Genomic DNA, 27862 nt, shown 5'->3' on the forward strand with positions numbered 1-27862 from the left:
ACTAGCCTAACGGGTCTCTCCATTGCATGTGCTTTCCGCTTACGCCTTCTCTTTCGGTCGTGCTTAAGGCAATGATCAACCTCTCCCTCCATAATAATAGCCGTTGTCAGAATGAAGGAAGGAATCAGGATTCTCGTCGCCGCAAGTCCTACTATTGATTCAAGATGACTGATCGTCCCAGCACTCTCCAAAGCTTTCCCACCAAACCTCGCGTCTTTATTGTGTCAGATATATCCAATGAGCCCGACGACGCCGAATCACTCGTTCGTTACCTACTCTATAGCCATCAATTCCAGACGGAGGGTCTGGTTGCGTGCACGTCCACATGGATGAAGAACAAGGTCTGTCCGCAAGATATGCATAAGATCATCGACGCCTACGAGAAAGTCGTCGACAACCTCAATGCCCACGTTCATCCCAATGCCAGATACCAGCCGGCAAGCCACTTTAGAGGTCTCGTGCGCAAAGGCGCGGAGGTTTATGGTATGCAGGCAGTAGGAGATGACATACCTCTCAGCGAAGGCGGCGAGCTGCTCCTCGAGCGAATGCAGCATTCCAGCGATCAGCCCCTGTGGATTCTCTGCTGGGGCGGCACCAACGTTCTGGCACAAGTGCTTTTCCGCATCGAGAAACTTCACTCCAAGGAGGAAGCCGCCCGGCTGCGGTCGAGGATTCGCGTTTATGCTATATCGGATCAGGATGACACAGGACCCTGGATTCGTCACCGGTATCCAGACGTCTTCTACATTGCTTCTGTTCACGGCTGGAACTACTACGGCATGGCCGCGTGGACTGGGATATCGGGAGATAGATACTACAATTTCGACCAAGGCGGGCCAGATTTCACCAAAATGACCAAGGAATGGATCCGTGAGAATATCCAGATAGGCGAGTTGGGCTCCGCGTACCCCGACTATCTCTTCATTCCTGAGGGCGATACGGCCACGTTCTTGTACTTGATTCAGAACGGGCTGGGTGTGCCCGAGCATCCGGAGTACGGCTCATGGGGTGGTCGGTACCAGCGGTCTGATATCAGTGCCAATAGCCTTGCCAGCCTCCACTATGGTGATGCTGTGGACCAGGTAGTCGGAGCGGACGGCCGGACATATAGCACCAATCATGGGACTATATGGCGCTGGAGAGACCAGTTCCAGAACGACTTTGCTGCGCGTATACAATGGACTCTTTCGCCGGACTTTGACGCAGCCAATCATGCTCCGGTTGTCTCTGTCAATGGCGACACCAGCCTGACCCCCTTTGAGGTCGAGGCCGAGGCGGGCTCGACCTTCACACTCGACGCATCTGAGAGTTATGATCCGGATAATGGTGACGTTTTGACCTTCGAATGGTTTCACTATAAGGACCCTAGTGCAACACAGTGGTGGGTGGATGCAGAAGTCGCAGATCTAGGAATCAAACCTATTGATGGACGCCGGAAGGTCGAAATTACCGTTCCTCCACCAGAGAAATGCTGCGTGGAGTTGATGAGCAGGCAACCTATCCTTCGGGGACAGGTCCTGCATCTGATTCTCCAGGTGACAGATAACGGTTCACCTGCGCTTACGAGCTATCGACGGATATTGATTCAGACAACAAACCCCCGACTAGAAGGGGGAGGCAAGGGAGCTGATGCTGTGGGGGACCTTATGGCTGAGTTTGCGTAGGCTTGCACAGATTCAATTTGCGATTGACTTAGAGAGTAGTGGCAGCATAGCAATGTTATAGAACTTCAGTAATGATTCCACTAGCTAAGTAAGAAGACGCGATGAAGATAACGAGCATTGGGATCTGGCGGGCGAGCTCTTGGACCTTCCTTTTCAGTCAATTTCTAGTCCAGCAATACAGGGTATATTTCCTAGCTTAGCCTTCTATTCTCCCTCCGTGAAAAGCGATGCCTTACCATCAAGTCGAAATCGAACGTCTTGAAGGCGCTATCATGGGGCTGTCCAGGGAATGCGGTCCGAAACTCCGGCATTCTCCCCAGCTTGCGTAGACAGGTGGAGTACGAGTCACATTCAACTTCCACCACGCAACCTACAAGAGTCACGAGTCAGTCCGCCGAAGTTCTGCCGACTGACCTCGCTCTATTCCAGCCCGAATATTCGGCGGCATTTGTTCCAGCACGGGAAGCTCTAAGTGAGCACCCCATGCGGGGAGCAACACTCGTAAACCAAAGAAATCGCGCACCAGAGGCCAACCATAGCATCATGTCTCAACCAGGAATAATCCAGCCGTCTTTTGAACAACATCCTACAGGCTTCGGCGTTGGCTACCCATCGCCTCGCATATCGTGGAGGTTTACTGCCACCGAAAGCACCGCTTCACAATGGCAACAGACGGCATACGAAATCGAAGTGGCTCGCAGCGGCAGTACTGAGAAACACCGGGTCGAATCAAGAGAATCAGTTCTTGTGCCATGGCCAAGTCAACCGCTGCAGTCTCGAGAGGTTGCTAGAGTCCGCGTCCGCTCGTATGGAGGTCCTGATAATGCACCGACCGAGTGGTCTGCCTGGAGCACGGTCGAGTGTGGGCTACTGAATCGTGAAGACTGGACTGCGCGTGCAATCACCAGCTTATTCAAGCAGAAGGAGGGCCCGTTGCGGCCAATTCGGTTTAGAAAGACGTTCACACTCCCGGCTGCAGCGGCGCGGGCTCGGTTATACATCACCAGTTTGGGGGTGTTCCAGGCATTCATTAATGGGGAGCGGGTGGGTGATCACTGCATGGCTCCTGGGTGGACGAGCTATCACAGTCGGTTGAGCTACGAGGTGTTCGATGTCGGCCCGCTGTTGAAGGAAGGGAAGGATAATGCAATCGCTGTGGAGGTTTCAGAGGGATGGTATGCTACGCGGCTTGGTTTCCACGGCGGTAGACGTTTTATTTATGGAGACGAGCTTGCGTTGTTTGCTCAGCTGGAAATTGTTCCGGAGCGTGAACAACAGCCGCTCGTGGTGGCGACGGACTCGAGCTGGGAATCGCACGAGTCTGCTATCATCCGCAGCGAAATCTATGATGGAGAAGTTTACGACGTGCGGGAAGAGCAGCATAACTGGAAGAGCGCATCGGCTACTCCATGGGAATCAACGCGCGAAATAGCAATGCCAGAGACGCAGCTGGTGGCGCCAAACGCGCCACCAGTGCGAGTGACCGAAGTGGTCAATCCAGTTGAAATCATTCGCACGCCGTCCGGCAAAGTAATCATTGATTTTGGGCAAAACCTCGTTGGCCGTGTCCGGATCCGCTCCGTAAAGAAGACCGTGGGCCACTCTATCATTCTCAAGCATGCGGAAGTGCTCGAGAATAGCGAACTTGGAACGCGTCCGCTGCGAGTGGCCAAGGCCCAGGACGAGATCATCTCAGCAGGACAGGAGATTTGTGACTGGGCTCCTAGCTTTACTTTCCATGGCTTCCGGTATGTTCAGGTTGATGGATGGAGCCCTGAAGACGCCGACACCCCTCTTACTCTACAAAGCCTGACCGCCGAAGTCATGCATACCGACCTTGATCGAACTGGTTGGTTTAGCTGCTCACATCCAATGGTCAATAAACTGCATCAAAATGCATGGTGGAGCATGCGCGGGAATTTCCTCTCGGTCCCAACCGACTGCCCACAGCGTGACGAGCGCTTGGGTTGGACTGGTGACCTTCAAGTCTTTGCTCCTTCAGCGAGCTTTCTCTACCGGACAGCAGGGATGCTAAGTGACTGGTTGCAGGATCTCTCGGCTGAACAGCTGGCACATCCTAAGGCAGTTCCACCATTGGTCGTGCCAAATGTGATAGACGAGTCTTTCTGGCCCACATTCCCACAGGCTGTCTGGGATGATATCACGATCATCTTACCCTGGACCCTGTATCAGTACTATGGAGATATTGAGATCCTCCGCCGGCAGTACCCTAGCATGGCCGGCTACCTCGATCGTGGCGTGCAGCGCGGTCCGGACCGTCTCTGGGATGACACGCTTTTCCAGCTGGGTGACTGGCTTGATCCTACTGCCCCTCCAGACCAGCCTGGCAACTCTCGCACGGACGGAACCCTGGTCGCCGATGCCTACTTAGTGTATATAACAGGACTCCTTGCCCGCATCAGTGCTATTATTGGAGAATCCGCCGATGCCTCCCGTTACAGCACCGACTATCGTGCCCTCAAGTCGCGCTTTCAGACCAAGTACATCTCTCCCACAGGCCTTCTCATTGGAGATACCCAGACAGCACTCAGTCTTGCCCTAGTCTTTGACCTCCATGATGAGCCTGAACAAGCCGCAGCAGCGGGCAGCCGTCTAGCCCGACTCGTCCGGATAGCCAAATTCCAAGTCTCTACCGGCTTTGCCGGCACACCTGTCATAACACACGCATTAACCAAAGCGGGACACCACCAGCTCGCCTATCGCATGTTACAAGAATCCAACTGCCCCTCATGGATGTACCCGATCCGCATGGGCGCTACCACCATCTGGGAGCGCTGGGACAGCATGCTCGCCGATGGCAGCATCAACCCCGGCGAAATGACCAGTTTCAACCATTACGCTCTAGGATCGATCATCAACTGGCTGCATAAAACTGTTGCTGGCGTGAGTCCGTTGGAGCCTGGATGGCGGCAGATCCTTGTCCAACCTTTACCAGGTGGCACAATCACATCTGCCGAAGCAGCCTATGAGACGTCATATGGTCGGTTAGAGTGCCAGTGGGAGATTAAAAATGGTGACCAGTTCAAGCTGGAGCTTGTTGTGCCGCCTAACTCAACAGCGATGGTGATACTTCCTGGTGGCCGGGACCAAGACAGCAAGCCCGTGGGCTCCGGACGGTGGGTGTTTGAGAAGACATTCGACGCAAGGGTCGGATGGCCGCCCAAGGCGCTGGTGCCGCCGATATTTGAGCCGGAGGATACGTACGTATGAGCTGATGTACAAGTATGCAAGCTCATGGTTCTCTAGCGCATAAATATCTGGCGCCGCTGTACTGGTTTTATCAGAGAATAGTGTTTGTGGTAAACAAAGTTGGTTAAGGGGAATAATAACAATCAGCTGATTACAGAGTAGCTTGAATGAAGGGCAGCCTCAGCGCCTCGACTAAATGCATAACTTGATGGGTCAGAAGAACAGAAAGCTTTGGTATACTTGTTTGAAGTACTCAGTCACCATAGACTGATAGCCTGACACTCCCGCCTTCTTGGCCTTTGCTCGCTCTCGAGCCGACTCATCCTCTCGTTGCTAGGTTTCTAAATAACCATTCTCCCGTACGGGATCGGCACCGGCCTCTACGCCAATAGACATTACACGAACAGAGTATTAGAGGATACTGTGTATTGCGAACAATAGGCAAAGAATTTAAACAGGCCACATATATATACCTTCCTGCCTAAAAGAACAGGAGGCTAATTCGAGACAAAATAGTTCACATCCACAACCTCCCCCAATCCTAACTCCTTAACCAGCCTATCAAGATCAAACCTCATTCTCTGCAGGGTACTTTCAACCCTCAACTTCCGCTTTACCTCTTCTGAAGTACTCAAGTCGGGCTTTTGAGCATAAAGAATGAAAATATACCGATGCGGCGCGGACGCCGCTGGCGGGCCAGCAGGAAGCCAGGTACCAATGCGTCCTCATTGCCTTTGAGTTCACCGGATGATTTGTCTATCTGCAAATCAGTCTGAATAGAAGTGCACTATTGGCGAGAGGACGTTCCATGAGATAAATAGTGCGTCTACGTCGATTGAGATGGCTGTGTATTTGCCCGTGCAGCAGACATGATGTGGACCTCAGTTTGATGTCGTGTGTCGGCCTAGCATCAACTCTGACTATGCTTATGCCCACTATTATGGTTACCGTCTATCTCGAATGGGTTGCTTGTTGTTTTCGATCTTATCCTGAAAGTTACCATAGTAACGCGGTGATCGCCGTGGGCGGCAGAAGTGCAGTAAGCCCTAAGTCAGTCTTCACGCAATCAGCACTCTCCCCCTCTCTACCCTCCCGAGAGTCTTGCAAACTACGTATCCAATTCTATTAATAAATACTGCCGGAGAACTGTTTATGGTCAGGTCGTAGATATCAAATAATATGTGCGGCCGGTCGCAGCACCTAGATGGCCTCCGCTAAGATGCGCAATAATGTTCAAAGTTTCGAGCACAGTGACCCAGATCGCCGCTTCTGGTAGTTTCAGGGCATGTTCATCGTCTTAAAATCTGCTACACTCTGTTCTAGTGAGCATAGATTCAGAGTGGACATACGGCAATTACAACAGTGGCGCCGTTCGGCTCGAGAGTCTAAAGCGAGGTTTATACGGTACCTATCGTCATATCTCCTTGATCATCCACCCTTTATCGCGCCTTTATGTTGGTCGAAGTGAATGAATGCAGTGCTCTCTGTTTAGGCTACCGGACATAACGAAGCAAGGAAGGAGAAACCGGATACCTGAGTTTCTAGTTTCAACTGCCATTTCTTTACGAATGGTTTAGCCGTGCTTTCTGGGATGTAATCTCGATTTAAGCCCAAGCCTTGGTTGTAAAAATAAGAGAAGCGTTGTATAGTACCTTCATACGCGTCTAGGAGTAGAGAGTAGGTACGAATCAGGCTGCTTCTCCAAAACTGGGTTTATAAGTCATCGTACACATGAAGTATTTGTGTATGATGCCACTCTCAATATCATACTTTGCACCGTCCGCAAGATAAACGTATTGCTTATGCCCAGACGCTAATGCGTATTCTGCTTACAATGGCCCGGTTGGCTCTCACGGCGGTATCTAGTGTATAGAATCCTGGCAGGGAGATTGTTCACCACTGTAGATGCGCCAATGTCGTGACTGGAGTATCTATCTTGGCAGATTTCATTAGATACCTTCGGATAGGATCCTGGCACATGTTGGACATCGACACGCTTTGCTTCTTGGCGGATGGCTATAAGAGACAGAACGAGGTCTCTTGAAGCCCCCCACTTCTACCGTTCATCGCCATACTCCTCCCACACCTGGACCAGATGTCCCTCACCATGTGCGCCGTCGCCCAGTTCGTGCAAGCATTCAATGTCTCGGTCATGGACAGACCGGTGCCCACGATCCTGAACAGCACCGATGTGGTTGTGCGCTTGAATGCCCCCGCCATATGCGGCAGCGACCTGCACAGCTACCCACACATCTGCTGGATCCCCAGAACACCCCTTTCTGTATGGACATGAAGGGATCGGACATGTTGTCGAGGGAGACTCAGCCCAGTCCCTGTCCGTCGGAGACTACGTTGTTATCCCGGATAACGTCAACAATGGCCATTTTACTTTGGATCCGGATACCTATATTCCGTCTCTGGGGTTGGGTGGTGTGGAGGGTACTGCGCTGCCTGGGTTGCAGGGTGAGCAATGCCCTCGTTCCATCAACAGATCCATACCCATAGATATTGATGAAGTGATTGCTAACGGGTGGGTGTGACGCCGAATATGCCCGTATCCCCTGCCGACAACTCTCTGATCCCCGTTCCCATTACCGACACCACCAACACCTCGACATTGATCGACTACCTCTTCGCCTCGGACATCTTCGCCACTACCTGGAGCAGCGTCACCTGGTCGGGCTTTGAAGCCGGCCCAGTCGGTCTGTTAGCAGCATACTCTGCGCTCTTGCGCGGCGCGTCAAAGGGTTTACAGCGTCGACCGCGTGCAGGACCGTGTCGACCTCGCTGCATCAGTCGGTGCGATCCCCATCAGTTTCGCTGAGTCGGATCCCGTAGAGCAGATTCTCGCCCTTGAGCCAAATGACGTCCGTCGTGGTGTCGAGACAGTGGGCTACGAGGCCGTGGACGCCTCTGGTGCCGTACAATCAGGCATCACGTTGCGCCAATCGATAGACGTCACCGCTCGGCATGGTGGAATCGGAGTTGTAGGACTCTTCTCCTCGGGTCAGGCAGATATCGACTATGGAGCTGCGTATGCTAAGAAGGTCTCTGTGAATGGGGGCATTATGCTTCCGTTGCAGGTTGCCGACGAGATTGTTCCCCTGATTACCTCGGGCCAGGCGCACCCAAGCTTTATTGTCAGCAGCGTCATTGGGATTGAGGAGGCGCCGGAGTATTATGGGCGGTTCAACCAGACGGAGGAGAGTAAGGTTGTTATCACGTTTTGAGCCACTCAGCGTGCACCGTAGTCAGGCCGAATCCAAAGCTGAACTGGATACAAGTTCATCATTGTACTAGAGGGTTAGAAAGCGAAGAGAGAGAAGAAGTGTGAGAAGATGGTAGCTGTGATAGTCGAAAATCACATATTATCCATTTACTCATCTAGACACCAGTCGCCCTTGATACTGGCAATCATACGCAGGCCTACTGTCTGTATTAACAATTTCTGTGCCAGGCGCTTTTTCTTTTTACTTTTACTTTTACTTTTTAATAATTTTCTTTTTTTTTTACTTATTTATTTATTTATTTATTTATTTATTTATTTATTTATTTATTTATTTATTTTTATTTTTTTGGCTGCTCCTGCCATGCCGGCGACACCTTCTGATATCCTGGTTCCTGCTAGAATTATAGAGCCTCTTACAAGAGAGGCCGCTTAGAGCTTATACGATATAGGATATATCTACCAAATCAGCGAACTCGTCCCATACGAATATCAACGTTGTCATACGGCCAGGCGCACTGCTATACTTCCGCCTGCTTCTCTATACAGCAGGCACTGCCTCCCAGCAGAGATCCTGGCTACCGGCGTCATGGCATTGCATCCCTTTTGATGTCTAAATCTGCTACTGCTGCTCATACCCTGCATGAGTCACCTGGTCTCAGTAGCCTGGACATCGCTCCTTCAAACTGCTGTCAGCATCAGAGCATGCTGCTCTCCCCACGAGCGCGTCCTTCATGCAATCCTGCTACCTGGTTCGGTTCCTGAAACTAGGATTACGAGGAGTCGCGTTCTCGCGCCTCTCGCGTTCTCGTAGTATTCGTCTGCATAGCTGCGAGCATCGACTATACTGCTCTGTTGTATCGTGGTGAAAGTCCTGGCGATCCATGGGTTACCACCCAAAAGAGAGCAATGTCGGCGCTACGGTGTATAGCTAACGTTGACGCTTGACGTCGATCTCTCCCATTCACACCAGACTGAGACTGTAGAAAGTACCATTTGCTGCGAAGCTCAAGTATACAATGCAACGGACCTTGGTAGAGATAACTTTGATGATCCCTCTAGAACCAGAATTATCCCCAGGTTAAGTAAGCAATACGATCACATGTAATCTTTCGATCAGATTACTGTTGTACCACGGTCTGCTAGCTAGTATACGGAAAGATCAAGACACAGTTCCACGAGTAGTCGTCTGTGACAAGGTATTAAAGGGATCAATTGCTTAAGGTTTACCTCACGGTTTTGTTTCATCAGGTTTATTGTACTGATGATACTCTATTCTCCTCCTAAGAATAGATGGACATGGAAAAGTCGAATCCCCCGAGGAGTTACGACTTCACATAGAAGGTGATAGCCCAGTCGGTCGCGGTCCAGGTCAGCTCTGAACATGCCCGTACTGTATATCCAATGTAATATTACGCGATTAACAACTCAGCCGAAAGTCTAGATAATCTCGACTGGGTCAGACGAACATCGAGCAAAGACCAAAACTTCAATGTGTCGAGCGTTCTAGACTGCGCAGGTCGAAAAACTGACCGTGTCTGGACTCTTGGATCGTTGAGGATCAACGAACTGTGCACTTGTGCAGGGCAGGGGCTGTGCTAAGCGACCGAATGACCGGCCGGTCGGGACCGAACGAGAACGGTCGGCTGCGCTTAGTTTCCCTATAGCAGGTCGAGGATTCTGCAGGTTCATCGGTCTGGATGGGTCGATAAAAATTCTTCTGCGCACCGACGCTGTAGATTCTCTCAACAACTCGCTAGGAGTCGTGAACTGGTCAGTTGATAGGTTTCGTGCCCGTGCTTACGGTTACTACAGATAGAGGAGGTCGATGTTCCACTCAGACACGGGTCCCGTTCCTCCGTTTAGAGCTAGATCCAGTTCCATTCTATTTTAGGCGCGGCTCAACGGGCGCTCTGAGACACTGCGACATCGCGAGTCGACAGCGACGCTCGACACCCGTACTTCTTGCGGGTAGATTGCGCGTCGACTATCGTCAACCAGCGCGACTCTCGCTGTCAAGATAAAAAAAATTCAGCCGGTCGGGCGTATACCGAAGATAGCAGTCTGAGACATCGTTTCTCAAAGACGGATCTGGTTCGGGGAAATTCCACGAATACGAACTCAGCTTGTTCTCATCATTGCTTTATCTGGCTGCGTGGTCTGCGTTACTGCGTTGACTGCGTTGGCTGATCGGAAGACGACGGCTGAGGCATGCCAGCTTGAGTCGTGCGAAATCGCGCCAACTGGTCTGGGCTTGATCTGCCGGGCCGAGTCTCCAGTCGGGTATATTCACCAGTATCACAGTACCGTTAATTTACAGAGTTATCCATAGATATCCTTAGGTATTCTTATCGATAACGGAACCAACGTTGTGCAATTGTTGCACAAACTCAGCCACTGTACAACTCACCAAGATCCCAAGACGAGAATACGACGGAGATAACGAGGATCGAGTTCCGAGCTGGATAAGCAGAATCGCAGCATGCACACGGAGTTTCGAGCCCTACTCCGTCGCTGACAAAGGAAGCCAGTCTGCCGGAACAAAGAACAGGTCAGAATGTCCGTCTCGATTCCGTGAACCCAGCTGCGAGGCACCGTCCTGCAGCCAAGAGCGCTGCCCTGGTCACGCACGGGCGAAAAAAGCGAAAAGGAAGGCTTCTCGAACAACGCTAGAAAAAGTCGTCGTCTCCATCGGCGTTGCTAAAGCATCTAAACCTGTACAGAGCACTAATCAGAGCACTAGGCTGAGCACTAGTAAGAGCAATAGTCAGAGCACTAGGCAAAGCACTAGTGAGATTACTAGTCAGTTGGCTAGCCTGACTTCTTAGGCATGTGCGGAGTGCCCGATGGCCGACACACTCCTCGGAATTCGGCTGCTGGTCGCTGATTCCCGCCGTTCTGTATCGCTAGGTACGGTAATTTATTTTCCCTTTCATATCCTTCGGCTTCAGAGATCAAAGATTCTGGTCGCTTCTATTCTCGACTTGCTTGACAAGAAATTTTTCATGATGCTTAGTAGCGTATATTAATCATATAATTTATAATCTGATATTGTCGGTATTCCAGAACCCGGTCTCAACAGTCCGACCCCGTAGGGGGGACTGGTTCGATCGACCCACCCCCAGCTTCTACTTCCCACTCATGATTCATGATCACTTTGTTTCGGTCGCTCCCCATAACCGACCCAAAAACGCTGTGGCTTGTGGCTTAGCACCCCTACCCATTTAGCGTGCGTTTCTTCACATGTTTGGGAGAAAATTTTTCACTCCCTGCAGGATGCATGGTTTGAGACGGTTCTAAAGGATTAAAGTGCTGACGCTTGACAACTTGCCAATTTATAGTGGCCTATCAGGGCTGACCGCGGCCAATGTAACAGGTGAAAATTTTTTTTGCCAGTGCGTCGGAATATACTATGTATATCTCCGAGGAGAGGTGTTGCATCGCGTGGTAAAACGCTTTGTTGCATTGCTAGGTCTCGTGTAGGATCAAGAGCGTTACTTTCTATGTAGTGGTATCTGCAGGCAGAGCTGGCTAGCCGACTCGGTGCAGACCACTCCGTTAGGATACGGTACTCAGACTGTTGGGATATAGTAGGCTAGTTTGTTGACCGAGAGGAAACCTAAAATTGAGCTAGATTACATGAGACCAGTTCCCAACCATTATTACGGTACTTGCGTGCTTTAGCGAACCAGCAAGGATACTGGTATACGGAGTACATTCCTCCAGCTCTAAGCCGAGTGTACTCCGTCTCTACTTCGTCGCCTGTCAGAACTCCAGCTTAGATCCCGATCGGCCATCGGCGCCCGCTCGGCATAGGCCCCAGGAAACGCTCACCTGTGCAGGCTGACCCTGCAACGCCACCGGTTTGGGGGGACTAATGCCGGCTTCGGCTTACTGTTTGATGGTGCACCCGATACTCACGCGATATACTCCCAGTGTCCTGCTGGGTAAACACAAGCGAGCGAGATCGGCAACAAACGTACTATTTGCACACAACACTAGATTTCACGCCATAGTCTTCTACTTGGATGCAACTGCCAGTCTAGTCCATCTCGCCACTCGTTTCAGCTCGCGGTGTTTTCAGATCGCAAACCTGAGTCTGAACCCATACATTTCGATGTCGCGGCATGTGGGCCGGCAGTTGATCAGAGTCAGTGAGTCACAGATTTTTGAACCTGATTGGTACCAGGATGGTCGAGGCTTGCATGTGCAGATTTTGACGGGCCCAGTCGGGGGTGGAAGCTGGAACTTGAGGGCTGATTCTGGGGTTGACGGGATCCACTTCCTGTCTCCTGGAGCTCAGAACACTCGGACGAGAGTTCCCGTGGAGAAAGGAGGGGTTGTATTGTACAAAACAGTAGGATATCGGCGGATCGTGGTGGCTCTTTGGGCCTGTGCATTTCTCGTTAGCGAACCCTGCTATACTGCGATGAGCTGAGAGGGACTTCAGTCCATCCAGTCTCCTACTCTCCTATTGAACAATCGGATAGATTTGAAGCGGATCGGCGGATTCTGGCCCGCTTACGAAGGTAGAACACTTGGAAGTCGTGCAGTTGTAGGCAGCTTTATTTCCAGCTCAGCGCGGCAAATTCACCGGCTCGTACAGGGACCGGATGCAAATGTGCAAGTATGCAAATTTTATGAATTACTTATTAATCATTCATATCTACATTGGCAGCGACCGAGTCAAACATGTCTCGAACCACATGAACCACATGATAAATTGATCAGCAGTCGCAAGTAGCTGGAACCTACCAGTAATTACCAGTGAAACAGTCAGACCGGCCCATTGCTGAAAATCAGGATATGCGAGGCCGTCTGAAGCGTGATCATGTTGTTACGGCTATTGTGGTCATGTGCTCAGCAGTGGTACAAGTCAAGACAAGGCAGTAGCCTGTCTTTTTCGCCAGTCTGGGGTTCGACGGCTGGAGATACTGGTATCAGCTGACCTTGTCTGGCTGAGCCTCGAACTCATCGCAATCACGAGAGACCACGTTGTCAGGACTGAGCCTCGAGTGTCAGCTTTCCAGACCATGTCGGTTCGGAACTTTGATGCCGTCAAGGTTACCAGTTGTGGTGGAAAGTATATCTTTAGAGCTGCAAGATCTAGGAGAACACCGAAGCCAACGGCAAAAATAAAGTTATGTAACAACAAGGGATTTCGTCTCAATCCCGAGGAGTCCGATCGGTCCCTGGTGCGCAGTGCATGCAGCTGGTAAGCAGAAAACGTGGTCAGTGGTCGTTCAACAAGGCTGTCGAAGCGCTAAATGGATCTGCTTCACGATCTGACAGGCAAAGTCCCCGGCTGTTCGATCCTCACGCCGGTGAAGTCCGATTGCACAAGCCACACCAAAGTGGGTAGAAAGCGTGCCGTATCCGATCCAACCAATCAGATTATTATGTGGCGCAGTTCATGCATTTGTCGAGTCGAACAAGCAGATCAGAATGCCCAGCACCGCTCCAGCCAATGACGAGGCCGCTATTGACGGTTGTGGAGAAGTCAACAATGATCTTCTGTGGAATTCATCCGACCCGCTTTCACAGTTTTTCGGTTGGAATTCAAGCCACGCAGATGCAATCTGCAAGGCCTTGTCTGACTCTGGCTCTCATTTGTCATCCTCACGTCGAGAGATCTCCGGGCCTCGGTTGGTCGCTTTCCCCGTCTCCATCTCCAGGTATGGGATGAGATCGGTGGCTGAGCCCTACTGCATCCACCTTATTCGTTTACTCAGCATACTACGAGAACTGACGACAGACGCGATTAACTGCCCAATCTGCTGCCGGGCCTCGTCTGTGCGAGACTATGAGTTCCGAGTTCAGGCACTTAAGGGTTGTGGAGCCATCTTAGTAATTCCCTGTCAGCCGGGTATGTGGCCGATCTGCCTTATAGGGAGAACTCGGCCACCGGCGATAAGAGCGTGCGGATTCGTACTTAATTCGTACTCGATACGCTGTGTACGAGAGGGTACGAGAGACGGAGAGGACGGAGAACGGGAGAAAAAATCGAGGAAAACTTTGATGTGGCTGGGCCAAGGTGTCAAAGGGCAGCCCAATCGGCGAGACAAGGGTTGGGAAGAAGTCAGTAACCTGAAGAAGGATCTTCATGCATTGGAGTTGACACTCAAGATCTTCGCTGTAAAAAATAGAAAATCAATTAGAATTAAAAAAGGATTAAAAATAAACGGATTATTGAATAGGCTCTAGCGCGGGGCTAGTACGTTACCAATAATACCACTAGCGTAACGGGGGGCTCCTCTCACAGCACCCCATGAGCTTCACTAAAGTCACTAATGGTCAGTGATATCATCCATTCGCGGGCTATATTATGCCTGTCTCCCAATGTTCCCCCCAGACTGAACAGACTCCCAATTCAGACACAAAATCATCACAGTTCAAACATCACTTGACACGCAAACCACACTATAGGTTAGTGACTCATTATTCAACTATGACACCCGATCCCCACTGCTGCCATATCGGCCATACGGAGACCTGCTCATCACCGTGACAAAGTCCAGCATCATTTGAAGCTAACCTAATCACTATGCTAGACCCAAACATCTGGTCCCTCGACTCGATTTAAAACCAGCATCTGCCTCTGCCCCGGCCAGCGGTTTCATCATCACTGCCAGACCTTTCCAGAACCATCCTTTCTCAGCACCCGAGCCACAGAATCGATCCCTCAGATTCTTGGAAACAAACTCCTGTTCTTTGGCGGTGGCCTTGTGAGCCGACCTATTACTACGCACCTCCACGACCCCTAGTGGCAAATCAACCTCCACTACATTATGTACATGCACCCATCAGTACGTAAAGGTGCCATCACATCAGATCAAACTTCGACACTTTCCTCCTTCAACTATCCCGACTCCGTTTTCATCCAAGACGATCAATTTCTTCCCGACTACACTCAGGATCTTCCTTTCCAATACCTTAGTCAAGATCTGGGCCGACTGCAGTCGCCCTTCCAGTACCACCAGCACCTGAACGTCGTCTCCCCACCGTCGTCCGTGCCCTCGTCTCCCACCTCGTCGCCAGCGTCGTCGGTGTCGCACTTTCCCGCCGCGACGGCAGCTTCTGCCGATTACTCTGCCGTCTTTGACGGCTCATCCAGCTTCGAGGCTCCTTCGATGACCCCCGCTTCCTCCTACAATCCTGAGATCCATATCCAGCACTCCAACTCTCCGCAGCAGCAATCGTACCTTCCTCAATATAACCAGCAGTTCGTCTTTGGCAACTCACCAATGTTGGCGCAACAGCAGTTCATTCCCAACAACCACGGCTGGGAGAACAACCTGCAAATATCCAACTCGCACAACATCCCGCGCATGTCGCAACAATTCAACGGCCACCAGCAGACTCCCAATGCCTCAGGGAGGTCACCGGTGAACCAACGCGCTGCTTACAACAGTGCTCCTCCTACAAAACCTCTGCCTACACCAGTGCACACACCGGTGCAGCAGTCGTTCCTTACACCTCAATTTCAGAAGAACGAGCTGGTGCATGATGGCAACTACTCGTTTATTCCAGATCACCAGCACCAGCAGCAACAGCAACAGCTAAGCGACCATTCCCACGCACCTTCCGTTTCCACTGTGAGCCACAACTCTCCAGTCACCCCTCAAAACCAGCTTGAAGAGGTCGAAGACTCCAAAGTCGTTCCCAATGGTGAGAACCAACATTCCGATGACCGATGGCTGGATGATTACTTACGTTTCGATGCGCTTCCAGACTACAGTGGCTCCAACGGATTGCCTTTGGGAATCCCCAAACTCAACCGAACGATCACCGATGCTTATCAAGACGAGCTCTTCAATCCGACCATGATGCACACACCACAGCTCTCTAAGCAAGCCAACCAGAACCAGCAGAACTTGCTGGCCCCCTCCTACAACAATATCGTTGCGAACCGGTTACAGGCTGCCAACCAGGGCCATCTCTGTGCACGCGTACAGTCTCCCGTGGGCTCAATAGCCCGGGAACGTTCTCCGTTCAGACAAAATTCTCCCATGGCTGCCGAGTACGAACAGCAGGCTATGACTAGCGCGCCTACCAGCCAACCTGGAATGGCAATGCAGCATCAGCCCCAGACTGAGCCAAAGACAATTTCCCCAAAGGACGCAGTGCTCAACGATTTCAATGAGGGTAACGATCATGGGCTACCGCTTTACCAGACCGACTTCAACCTAGGTGACAATCTTGGACTTCGTCAGGAAAGCTTTCAGCCGGCTCCGAATTTCCCTTCCATGGAATCATTCCCTGCTCAGTTCAACCAGTCCCAGTTCACCTTCAACCAGCCACAGCCTCAGTCGCAACCTTCCAGTCGACGACCATCCCAGCAACAGCAACAGCAACAGAACTTCCTGCATCACACTCCTGAGTTTCCTGCGTCAATCCCTCGATTCGAGTCTACGAACAGTGAAGCTTACTCGAATGGTCTAACGTCGCCTACTCTGTCGAAGACGGCTGGCCCAGTGCAGCGACCTGCGAACACATCGTCAAATGGTGGCACCTACACCTGCACGTACCATGGCTGTACGCAGCGTTTTGAGACACCATCTGATTTACAAAAACACAAACGCGAGGCGCATCGTCAAACCACACCGGGGGGTCACCTGGCACCGCGTGACGGGACATCACGCAACTCGCAAGCTGGTCCCCACAAATGCACCCGTCCGAATCCTTCGACAGGAAAGCCTTGCAATTCTATCTTCTCTCGGCCTTACGATCTTACACGGCACGAAGATACGATCCACAATGCCCGCAAACAGAAAGTCCGCTGTCATCTGTGCACCGAGGAAAAGACCTTTTCGCGCAATGACGCTCTGACACGGCACATGCGGGTGGTACATCCCGAAGTGGAATGGCCCGGCAAACAGAAGCGCAGGACGAGGGAGTAGAGAGTTATCCAATTTCTCAGGGGATGCAGTATTGCTCTGCTAGAGCCTTCCCTAACCCCGCGAACTTAGCGAATGGGATCAACTGCCTCACGAGTTCGTGAGAGCACCGAATGACTCGACATGCGATGAGCCAGCCTCTGATGTCATAGGCGTCGCTCAAAGGGGAAGAAGGGGGTACGCACTGCTGACAAATCCCGATCGTCATCAGACTTTCCATTTTGGCGGGTGCATTAGGACCCATGACGTCACCTATAACACAACTTACGTCCCAACTTTCAGTTTACCTCCTTGTTGATGCTCGATGACGCATTTCTTTCTCCTTCTCTCATCTTCGATTTCCTTTATGGTTACTACTTTTGTATTGATTCAGCAAGCCAGCCTTGTTCCTTTTTCTCGATTGAGCTATAGATTGCGTGTGTTTTGTGCATGGGTGGAAGCATGGATAAAAAGACCGTCTGTTATTGTTCTGTTTTCTATACACAGGTGTGATGATTGTTTCTATTGCATGCTGTGCTATGACTTTCTCACTGTATTATATTGACAATTACTGTACGACGTTATGATGTCCAGCACGATGGGGGTTTGTGTTCAGATTTGGTGCTTATACAGCATTGGCTTCTTTGACTTCGCGGGCGACTGAAAATAGCTGAGACTTATCTGTATAATATGTACATTAACCAACGAAAGATCAACTGTATCTAATAGTGACTGAACTGTGTTCTCTACCTCTATGAATATCTGGTATCTGTGCAATGATGTATCAAGAAAAGATCAGATCGCAGTGATGGCCCATTAAAGCGTCATTATGTGACTTTAGACTCTCAGCCACTACCTCTCCCAACCAATCTGCGGAGAATTCAACAGAAGCATGAATCATAACTTCGTAAACCAAAGTACGCATTTCATCAATGTCCCGGGGAAGCCTGAGACGAACCGTTTCGGCGCCGATCAAACGTCAGATATACCCCATCATGTTAACTCCATATTCACAGGGAACCCTTCAACCACGAATTGCAGTGGATTATAAGACATGAAACTCGCTTTTTGACGCATTCCACTGGTTGGTAGAAGGGCTGGTGGGGCAGTTGGCTTGGAGTTGGCTGCAGCAGCGTGCACTACGCGTACACAGTGAGGTGGGGGAGTATGGAGTACAGGTGCAGAGTACATACTGTGTATATGGTAGATAAGGTAAGGATCGGGCAGGCCCAGGGATCCGGTGCTGGATACGTATTCGGACCCACATGTACTGTGCGAACTGTGCAGAGAACCGAAAGGGGAAAGGGCACCATATTCTGATAAATTCGATCTGTGGATGTGGCTGTGCTGAATATGTACAGCAGAGAGCATATACGCAGGTTTGGACAGCACTCTGTACGGAATAGGCACATATTTGGGACTAAGGAGTAAGGGTGTTGTGAGGAGTAAGCGGCAAGGACCAGCCTTGAATATGACCTCCGATTCCATAGGTTTGACTATCTGTTTTTTTGTAGAAAAGTGAGCTTTAGTCGTGGTCCATAGTATTGACGCCCCGCCGCAAATTCGCACTTCACGGGCAGCTGGTATGACCTAAGAAAGTAGTAACTCATGATTACCCAGTACGGCTCCGAGAAGTAAGGAAATATGGACGAGGATGAGTACGCATGTCATGAAACACACAAGAGGACGCCTCTATATCTTATGAGTATTGTCAACAGAAACGACGCGCTTTTATGAATATGAAGAAAATAAAGCAGAAATACGCGCGGGTTTTTTCGGTTCTACTACTCTATTCAGACTCCAAAACCGCAGCCTAGAAGGGGTGATGTTAGCACTGGTTATTCTTTAGTTAAATGAGGGGGGAGCTACATGCCCTGGCACTCTCATATAGCGGCGAGATCCCAGTCCAGTATTTAAACTACGTTCAGTTAGCTCGCATGCAATGAGTATGATTGAAGCAAGGAAACAAACCTGATACCACCCTTGACCAACTAGCACCTCCAAACCAGGAATAGTCTTCCAGCCTGAATCAGACGCCAGCCTCATCAGTGCGGTCACCTGAGGCTTGTACGCCATCTCAAGCAGGATACGCGGCGCATGCTCAATGGCCTTCACAGCTTCAGCGTCTGCCTCCTGCGCGCGCTCGAACATGTGGCACAGTGTCTCACGCATAGTCGGGTCAATTGGTTGATCGGCGGGGATTGTACCAATCGCGACGTGCGGAACGGACTCGAAGCTTGAAGGGCTCTCAACGATGCGGATGTTGTAGCTGCTGGGGAAAGTAGAGACCATGTTTTCCAGCTTAGACGGGGTGCGGCCAACGATGTAGATGGGAGAGTAGCCCATGTTGTGCAGGGCGTAGATGGCTGCACGGGCCGTGCCGCCGCCGCCGACGACGAGGGCAGACTGCTCTTGATCCTTTCTCTTGGGTCCGTAGACACCCGCTTTGCGGAGGGACAGAATCATTCCCTGCCAGTCGGTGTTGCGGCCGACTAGGCGTGATGGAGTGTTCTTGCCAGTCGACACGGGAATGATTGTGTTAACAGCACCGATGATCTCGGCTTCCGCGGCAACTTCGTCGAGAAGGGGCATGATGTCGAGCTTGAGCGGAATTGTTACGGAAGCGCCGCCGAAGTCAGGAGAGCGGATGAACTCCTGCACATCTTGGGCGTTCGTAGTCTCCAGGCGGGTGTAGTTATGGGGGAGGCCGACCTGGGCAAATAGGGTGTTGTGGAGAGCTGGGGAGCGGGATTGGGATATGGGACTGCCGAAGATGGCGAACTTCTTGGGCTTGATTTCACCCATGAGAGACAGGCCCTTGCGGATCTCGGTTGCGGAGAGTTGGCCGGGAGCTGCCTTGAATGGCAAGCTAGGGTGAGACACGGGTGTCATGAAGCCGTTGAGGATGCGGCTCAGCTGCCCCTGGTCACCCATGTTTATGGCGATGAGAGGGACATCGTGAGCTTCAGCAGCCCAGTTCTTGAACTTCCGCAGGGCTGTGTTGTCGTCGATGTTTCGTGCAACACCCACAAGTTTGATAATGTCACCATATTCAAGCGCTTTATTGTAGAACTTGATCCAGGACATGTTGGCCCAAGAAAGCTCGCCCTTGGGGTCGTGGTGCGACGCAATGATCTTAGAGAAGCCCTTCATCTCTGTAACGGCCCGCAGCATGTCTTCAGGGAAAGCGATCTCGAGATCGACAAATTCACACCCGGACCTGAATGCAAGACGGTACAGCTCCAACGCAGCGTCGTGGGCGTTATCGGGGAAACGACCGCCCTGGCTCTGGGTACGGATGGTGAAGATGATAGGGAGTGTGACACGACTTCGCAGAAAAGAGAGCTGCTCTACGACATAGTCAACAGACGGAATGTCGTTGTTCGAGGCGGGATCCTTAAGAAGATCGACCCGTAGCTCCACAGCGTCAGATCCGACACACACTTCCTCGAGGATGTCGCCTGCTTCACGCAGATCCGGTAGAGTCAGCGACGCAAAGAAAGAGTGCTCTTTCTCCTTGATAATACTGAGGCTGTCAATCTGCCCGGTAGCTACCTGCAGGAACCGGTTAAAGTCCTCGGACGCGCGAGCCAGCCCACTGGGAGAAGCATCTCGGCTGTAATATTGAATATTACTGCATTCCTGGAACCATGGCTTCCGTCGAAGCCACACGCCCATCATATCCTCGACGTAAGCAGGACGGGTCTTGTCGATTGACAAAAAGTCCATAATCTTCTTGATGTCACGCATGAGGAGCAGAACGTTGCCCTTGGTCTTATGGTAGTCAGTCAGCAATTTCCGAGCTTCAGGCATCTCAACTACACCGCCACCACAAGCAAAAACGTATCCTCTCGAGCGTTCCTTCAAGGTACGTTTCAGGATTTCCAGCTCCGCATTTCTAAAGCCTTGCCAACCGCGGGTCTTGATGATGTCCGGAATAGTCATGCCCTCAACAGTCTCAAGCTCTGTATCCAAATCAACGAATGGCCGGTTGAGAGCCTTAGAAACCCAGTTGCCAGCTGTCGACTTTCCAGCACCACGCATGCCAATAATGTAAATTGAAGCGTTAGCCCGATCGGGCCCGCTGGCAGCCACAGGCTCTTCTTCTAATTCCTTGCCCTCAAGCTTCACCTTGAATAGCTGACGGAGGGTATCCCACCAGCCGGGCCATGTCTTCCCAACACATTCCTTTTCGAGAATAAGTGTCGGCTGGGGTGTCACGAGAGAGAGTACACTAAAGCTGAATGCAACTCGGTGATCATCATAGCAGAAAACACCGCCAACGGGCTGGCGCAGGTTTGAGCGGTCAATACCGTCAATCTCGAGACCGTCGTCGTGCTCGCGGCAGATAACACCAAACTTGGCAAGCTCATCCTTCATGGCCTTAATGCGGTTGCATTCTTTGACACGCTGGTTGGCAATACCGTAGATACGGGTGGTGTGGTTTGACTCTTTTCCACGGGCGATGGCTGCCAGTACGGAAGCACCGAGGAACGCATCGGTCATTGGTTCCATATCCACGTTTGGAAGTGGCCGTAAGATGCCGTCCGACGGTCCAGTAACAGTAGTAGAAGTTTCAGTCTGCTCCACAGTACACCCCATAGGCCTCAAAACCTCGACAGCGAAACGAGCATCTCCTTGCAGCGAAGCCGAGCCAATGTTGGGAACGGTGCAGGTAGTGCCAGTGACGGCTGCAACGGCGAGTGGGTAAGTGGCAGAGCTGGCGTCACTTTCGATAACGTATTCCGCAGGGTTCACGTAACGGCCCTGGGGAATGTGGTAGGTGTGCTCTTCGGTTGTCGACTTTTGTACATCAATGCCAAACGAACGCATCATTGCCGTTGTCATATCAATGTACGGTTGGGAGATAGGCTTCCCGCCGACCAACCTCAGAGTGACAGGTTCCTTGGCGTAAGGAGCACACATGAGCAGTGAAGAGACGTACTGCGACGACACTTTGGCGGCCAGGTTGATGTTCCCTCCGGCAAATCCGCCCGAAGCAGCGATCTTGAGAGGCAAACTGCCCGTCCTTTCGACGTATTCAATGGAAGCACCGTTGGCGGTCAATGCATCCACCAAGTCCCCAATAGGACGTTGCTTCATGCGGTTATTACCAGTAAGGACGCTGGAATCAACAGTGCTTGAGTTGGCAAGGGTAGCGACGGTTGTGAGGAATCGGGAAGCTGTACCAGCGTTTCCAAGGTACAATGGCGAGGAAGATGCTTGTAGATTTCCCCCTTTCCCGTTCACCACCAGAACTTCACCTTCCTCTTCCCAGGAAAAGGTCGCAGCACCAAGCCTTTCCAGGGCATTTAGCATCACTTCTGTATCATCGGAGTGCAGCAGGTTTTTGATGCGGCAAGTACCTGAGCCGAGGGCGGCCAAGACCAAGGCCCGGTTCGAAATACTTTTGGATCCAGGAGGTGCACAGATGACATTCGAGGACTGTGCAACACCTGGGTGTACCTCAATGCTGGGAGCAAGGACCACGCGAATATCCTCATTGGCAACAACGCTGGCGCGGGTCTCATATGGAGTTCCAATGGCGGAAAGGAGGACAATTTTCTTCTTGGGACCATCGTTCTTCTTGTCAAGAGCCATGTTAAACATCAACTGGTCGACCGAGCAGTGCTTGCCGGCGGTCAATTTCCGGATGCGAGCGTCCTTCAGCGAGGTGGGCAGTCCGTAAGCAGCGAGACATTTGACAATGCGGGAGACTGCAACGCCCTTCAGGATACCGAGATGACGGGCCAGTTCTGCTTCCTTCACCATGCCGATTGCGACACACTCTCCGTGGAGAATTTGCGGCGTCAGAATGGCTTCAATGGCATGGCCAATAGAGTGACCCCAGTTCAAAAGGTTCCGGAGACCCCCCTCACGTTCGTCTGCTGAGACAACATACGCCTTGTGCCGCGCAGATGCCAGAATTCGGGCCTTCAGAATCTCTTCTATGCCCTCAAACCGATGTTCTCCTGGCCTGACCTCGCGACGGACCGCCTTCAAGATTGTCTCCGCGTTCTCTTCTAAAGCTGTAAACTCTTCTTCGCTAGAGATTGCTGCCGTCTTGATGACCTCTGCCATACCATTGATGAACTCTCTCACCGGCAGCGTCTCCAAGAACTCAAGGTCAATGTAGATTTTCGTCGGTTGCCAGATTGCGCCGATCAGGTTCTTACCCAGCGGAGTGTCGATGGCAGTTTTCCCGCCGATCGATGAATCTACCATGGCCAGAAGAGTAGTGGGAACCTGCACATAACGGACACCGCGCATGTAGGTGGAAGCGACGAATCCTGTCAGATCTCCGATGACTCCTCCACCCAATGCAATTACAACGGTATCGCGGCCACATGGAGGGTTCTGACTCAACATCCAATCCTCAATATCGGCCTTCGTCTGTCGGGACTTGGAAACTTCTCCGGGGGGAGCATTATAAATAAGGAGGCGTGGGGAGGGAGTAATCTCGGCGGCAGCTTTTCGAAAAGCTTCTTCAAAGCTGGGGGTGTAGATCGATCCGATATTCGTATCAGTGACAAGGACGTAGGTGGTAGAGGAGCAGTCACTGATCAGGTCTTTAGCCACATAGTTTCGCCAAAGCCCGAAATCAGCGATGATGCTTTCCCGGCCAAGGATGCTGATTTTTGTAGGGTTCGACATGGTAGAGAACAGCGAAGATAATAGAGTGAAATGTCGGTGTCTCTAGTTCATGCTTGAGATATGCTTGCGACGGAGCTCCCGAGCGATCTCTCAATTCTCCAACTGCGAAGACTCGTTAATGGCAGAGAACTATAACCTAATATACGAGCGAAAGGTTAGATGCTTTTGTTCGCAACCGACTTTGAAGCTCAGAGATGGCCTAGCTACGAGCTGAGCTCGAGGCGCATTCAGAGCGCAATGAGTGGTGCGGTACCGGAGATTTTATGGGAGGGGGCGAGGATGAGTAAAAGGTTGGAACTGACCTTTCAGAAGGAAGATCGAAAGCAGAAAGGAGCACACCTAGCAAGCTCAAGATGAATTGAGATTGAAGGAGTGGTGGACTGGGTGTTGGAGGTGTGGGCTGACGAAAAGTGTACGACTTGACTCAATTGACTCATTGAAAAATAATCCCTTGGGGATTTTTCTCCCCGCAGCTCCGATGTCGTCGCTCGGCACACTCCTTGTTCGTGCATCTACCTACCTACTATAACTCCGCACAAAGTACACAGGGTGACTCCAATATATCAATCAACATTGAGGGAAACATTTACCTTTCGCATCGCTTGTTGATCTATTTTACTCTATACTGAAGATATGAGATGGCATTCCACTTCATAAACGCCGTCCGTGACCCCAACACAGAGAATAACGATTAATGAAAAAGAGAGGAAAAAAAGAAAAAGCAAAACTCGAGCCAATAAATGATTCACAGCATCCGAATCTCCAGCATGCATGATTACATCATTTATCACCGGTGAAGGGACATCGTCCACACTACCCCTAGTATCGGCCGTATCCGCCATGGCCACTTGAGGAATAAGTGTCTCGGCCGCCTCTGTAACCGCCACGGTTGTAGCCTCCGCCTCGAGATTCTTGCGGCCCATAGCCTGATGGGCGCCCACTGTAGTAATCAGCCGGGCCATTGTTGTAGGGCGCTGGCGGACCCCGACCATAATAGTCGCTTTGACTGTGGCTTGATTGTTGATAGCTTTGCTGCTGTCCATACCCACCATAAGAACCATATTGCTGCGAGCCGTATCCATAGGATGTTCCTCCACGGGGAGGAGGCGGCGGCCCCCGCGAAAAATTGCCAGAGGGAGGAACCCAACCAGAGGGCATCCCCATCGGAGCCCCGGGGTTGGCTCCAGGCATAAACTTGGGATCAAGGTGTGCCGCAAACGGGTTTGGTCTATCGTTGCCATGGCTTTGTCTGTCACCGGCATAATTCATACGTCCTCCTCGTCCGCCACGGAAAGGCGCTCCGCCGTACGAGCGTCCGGAGTGCTGGGCTCTAGATTTAGTAGCCTGGATATCTGCATTGTCCAAGGCTGGAGGACCGAATTTCACTCCCCGTAGAAGCATGGACTTATGAATGTTGGTGGATTTCGGTATCTCGTAATTGACCCTAAGTCACGTTAGCCAGTGGCAACAATCACCAAGAGAAGCAACTTACATTATCGAACGGTCATCCTCCAATGATGGCATACCATACTCCTCCAGAGATGACACGAGGGAGCTGTGCGGAATGTACGCCTCGTTCTTTTCAACCTTGCCTGCAAGTCCATCGCTCACCCGCATGTTGAGTTTGTACTTTGGAGCGCCTTGCTTCTTAGAGTAGAAATTTGAGACGAGATCTTGATAAAGCGGGTGGCTTTCTGATAATAGCAGCACATCCCGACCCACGGTGTTGCGAGCTTTTTCATCCTCAGTTAAAAGGGGATATTTCTTGGACATGGCAGCCAGAAGTCGCTTTTCGTCAATGAAGGGCAGCAAGACCACACCTTGCCAGGCAAACTTCTTGCCGTTCAGGTCGACCGGGAAATCCTCGGGGTAGAAGTCGATAATCTCGCTATCGGGCTCGGTCATTAATGAGTGGAACACCTTTGGTATAGCATGATTCGAGGACGCAGGGAGAACGCCCATAAGCTGCTCGTAAGGCTTAAATGGAGTACCTTTCTCAAACGATAACTCCATGTCACCAATATCCACAAAGTCTGCAGCGAAAGGCGCGTAATGGTACGGGTAGTACCAAGTCCAGGACGGGCACCCTTGGAAATAATATAACAGAACCCAAGCGAGGCCTTCGGCGTACGCCCTCGCAACCTTGTGACGGAACTCCTTGTCCTGTGGGTCAACGCCAAACTTTTGTTCATAATATCGGTCTGCGTATCCTTCTTCCCACAGACGGACTGTGTCTGGCGGCAGCTCATCCGCCTTCGCGGGTTCCGGCTTGTCTGGTGTCTCAGTACCGAGCTGTCCGACCTCTGCCTCATCTGCCTTTCGTTTGCCGAGAACAGGTCCTGCAGCGTCAAGTTGTGCGTCCGACTCAGCGGTTGACTCTCCATCGTCAGAGGGCTGGCCATCCTGCCCTCCCAGTAGTTTGCTTTTCAAGACAGCGGCCGCGCTCTTGTTAGCCATATTGGCCCGATAGACGTTGCCGCGATTGACCACCATACTATGAGTCAGCTCTCGGGTCTGACGGGCCAGTTCACCTCTGGCAGGGGTGATCAGCTCAAGGCCAGCTGGCGGCGCTGCAGCTGCACCAGCACTGCGCGGCTTAGCATGAGTGGGTGATTCAATCGCATCGTAAGAGGGAGAGCTTCGCCTTCTTTTCCTGGCGCGCTCCTCATTGCGTGCCTTTTCTTCTTGCTTGCGTCTCTTCTCGTTGGCAAGCTTCCTCTCTTCTGCCTGCCTACGACGGCGAAAGATAGCATCTTCTTGCTTAGCGAGACCTTGGAGAATAAGCTGAGCTTTCTTTAGGTCCACGCGCCCATCCTGAGTCAGATATCCACCCATTAGGGGGATGTTATCACGCCAGATTGCAATCAAAGTGTCGATACCATCCTCACGAATGTCCAAAGACGGCAAGTGCGGGAGGAAATCGTTTCCTACAAAAAAACACATGAAAACCCAGTCATCTAGCGCCCTCTCAAGATCAAACGGGAACGGTTGGTGCGGGACGTAAAGTTCCGCCGCAAGATATTCTCGAAGGATTGAAACATGGAGCCAGATAAACGGCTTGAGTGTTGCACCTTTTCCTTTTTCGTCGAACTCTCCGTTCTTCTCTTTGGCTTGACCTCTGCACTCCTCCGCTTTATGGCCAGGCTGACCGCAGAGATGACATGTCCGCTGTTTGGATTCCTGGAAGAACACATCCTCTCGCAACACTCTAAAGTGGGGCTCGTGAGTAGCCAGACCTAACATAATTAAGTCTGCGTCCTATCATGATCTTACATCAGCTCATGTTTGAATTTAGGCTGGAGGGGACATACCAATCCGTAAATAACATGACGAGCATTTGGGTCATGTTCAGGCGAAGCGCGCTGCGAGCGGATGAATTCCATGATCTTATGTTCACCTTCACCGGGCACTGTGGCATCGGAGATGATGATTTTCAACTATTTCGATGAGAACCTCAACACTCAAATACTGACAGAAAACTAACCTTTTCCCAGGCAGGATCAGTGTTGAGCTTGTAAGCTATCCAGTACCGCAGGGACGCTGCAAGGATGTCCATGAACGGTGTTCCGGGAGTGATAACGTTGCTGTCCCATGTCTTCTGGATGACTTCTTCCTGGAGCATTTGTTCTTTGTCCCCGTTCTGTTTCGCAAGCATTCTCTGGAACTCCTGTTTCTTCTCGTCTTGTTCTCTAGCTTCTTGAGCGGACCTGAATCGACGTGCTCGCTGTTGGTTCATCTTTGCGCGGGGGGCAACACCATCTGCGATAGAATCGTTGGATTAATCAAAGATCCCACAGAACAAGGAATACGGGAAACATACCGACGGCAATCATCAGGAGCTTCCGAGGGCGGACCATATTCACGACCCGATCTGTGTATTTAAAAATCTCGATCATCATCTCCTGCTCATTGGCGGGTGGCGGCTTGCCCTCTGGATGTGTACACGGATGGACAATGCCGTTCATATCGAGATACAGATTATCCATCTCTTCGCCATTTGGATTTGGGCCGGTGATGTCAACCGGAATTTCTTCTCCATTGACCTCCTGAGGCAGTTCCTCGATTACCGAGGAGATAATCTTCGGATATTTCTTGGAGAGCCATCTGAACAAAGCCGGAACACCCATGATGAAGGTATCAGGAAAATATACGATGAGCAAGAGGAACGCGAAAAAGAATATTGGATTCTTTTCTGACTCGAATAACGTAAACTAGAAATTTTAGCCACGCCC

The 27862-nt window shown here is 51.3% G+C and overlaps 5 protein-coding genes across 5 annotated transcripts, besides 2 other annotated features; 3 read left to right on the forward strand and 2 right to left on the reverse strand.

Moving 5' to 3' along the window:
* Positions 1–21784: part of a sequence feature (contig 1.11 767..61200(-1)) that runs on past the window's edge.
* On the forward strand, positions 165–4976 carry ANIA_00711 (uncharacterized protein; the record flags this gene model as incomplete). Its single annotated transcript, XM_653223.1, has 3 exons — positions 165–1660; positions 1865–4885; positions 4970–4976. 3 exons carry the CDS (start codon positions 165–167, stop codon positions 4974–4976), a joined length of 4524 nt encoding a protein of 1507 aa, XP_658315.1.
* Positions 7423–8104, forward strand: ANIA_00710 (uncharacterized protein; the record flags this gene model as incomplete). Its single annotated transcript, XM_653222.1, has 2 exons — positions 7423–7580; positions 7621–8104. The coding sequence occupies 2 exons, from the start codon at positions 7423–7425 to the stop codon at positions 8102–8104; spliced, it is 642 nt and encodes a 213-aa protein (XP_658314.1).
* On the forward strand, positions 14478–17732 carry ANIA_00709 (stress-regulated transcription factor RPN4). The gene is made up of 2 exons (XM_653221.2): positions 14478–14526; positions 14652–17732. The coding sequence occupies exon 2, from the start codon at positions 14889–14891 to the stop codon at positions 16998–17000; it is 2112 nt and encodes a 703-aa protein (XP_658313.1). The 5' UTR covers positions 14478–14526; positions 14652–14888; the 3' UTR covers positions 17001–17732.
* Positions 21785–27862: part of a sequence feature (contig 1.10 1..175166(-1)) that runs on past the window's edge.
* ANIA_00708 (pentafunctional protein aromA) lies at positions 22223–23630 on the reverse strand (the record flags this gene model as incomplete). Its single annotated transcript, XM_050613332.1, has 2 exons — positions 22223–22246; positions 22443–23630. 2 exons carry the CDS (start codon positions 23628–23630, stop codon positions 22223–22225), a joined length of 1212 nt encoding a protein of 403 aa, XP_050469158.1.
* Positions 24450–27757, reverse strand: rat1 (ssRNA exonuclease RAT1; the record flags this gene model as incomplete). Its single annotated transcript, XM_653219.1, has 5 exons — positions 24450–25074; positions 25123–26888; positions 26942–27067; positions 27115–27389; positions 27451–27757. The coding sequence occupies 5 exons, from the start codon at positions 27755–27757 to the stop codon at positions 24450–24452; spliced, it is 3099 nt and encodes a 1032-aa protein (XP_658311.1).

The sequence above is a fragment of the Aspergillus nidulans genome, chromosome VIII, assembly GCF_000011425.1.
Source record: "Aspergillus nidulans FGSC A4 chromosome VIII".
NCBI classification, from domain to species: domain Eukaryota; kingdom Fungi; phylum Ascomycota; class Eurotiomycetes; order Eurotiales; family Aspergillaceae; genus Aspergillus; species Aspergillus nidulans.

Bases quoted from the DNA above. Each gene is read 5' to 3' on its own strand.
- ANIA_00709 (XM_653221.2), top strand. From the start codon at position 14,889: ATGTACATGCACCCATCAGTACGTAAAGGTGCCATCACATCAGATCAA.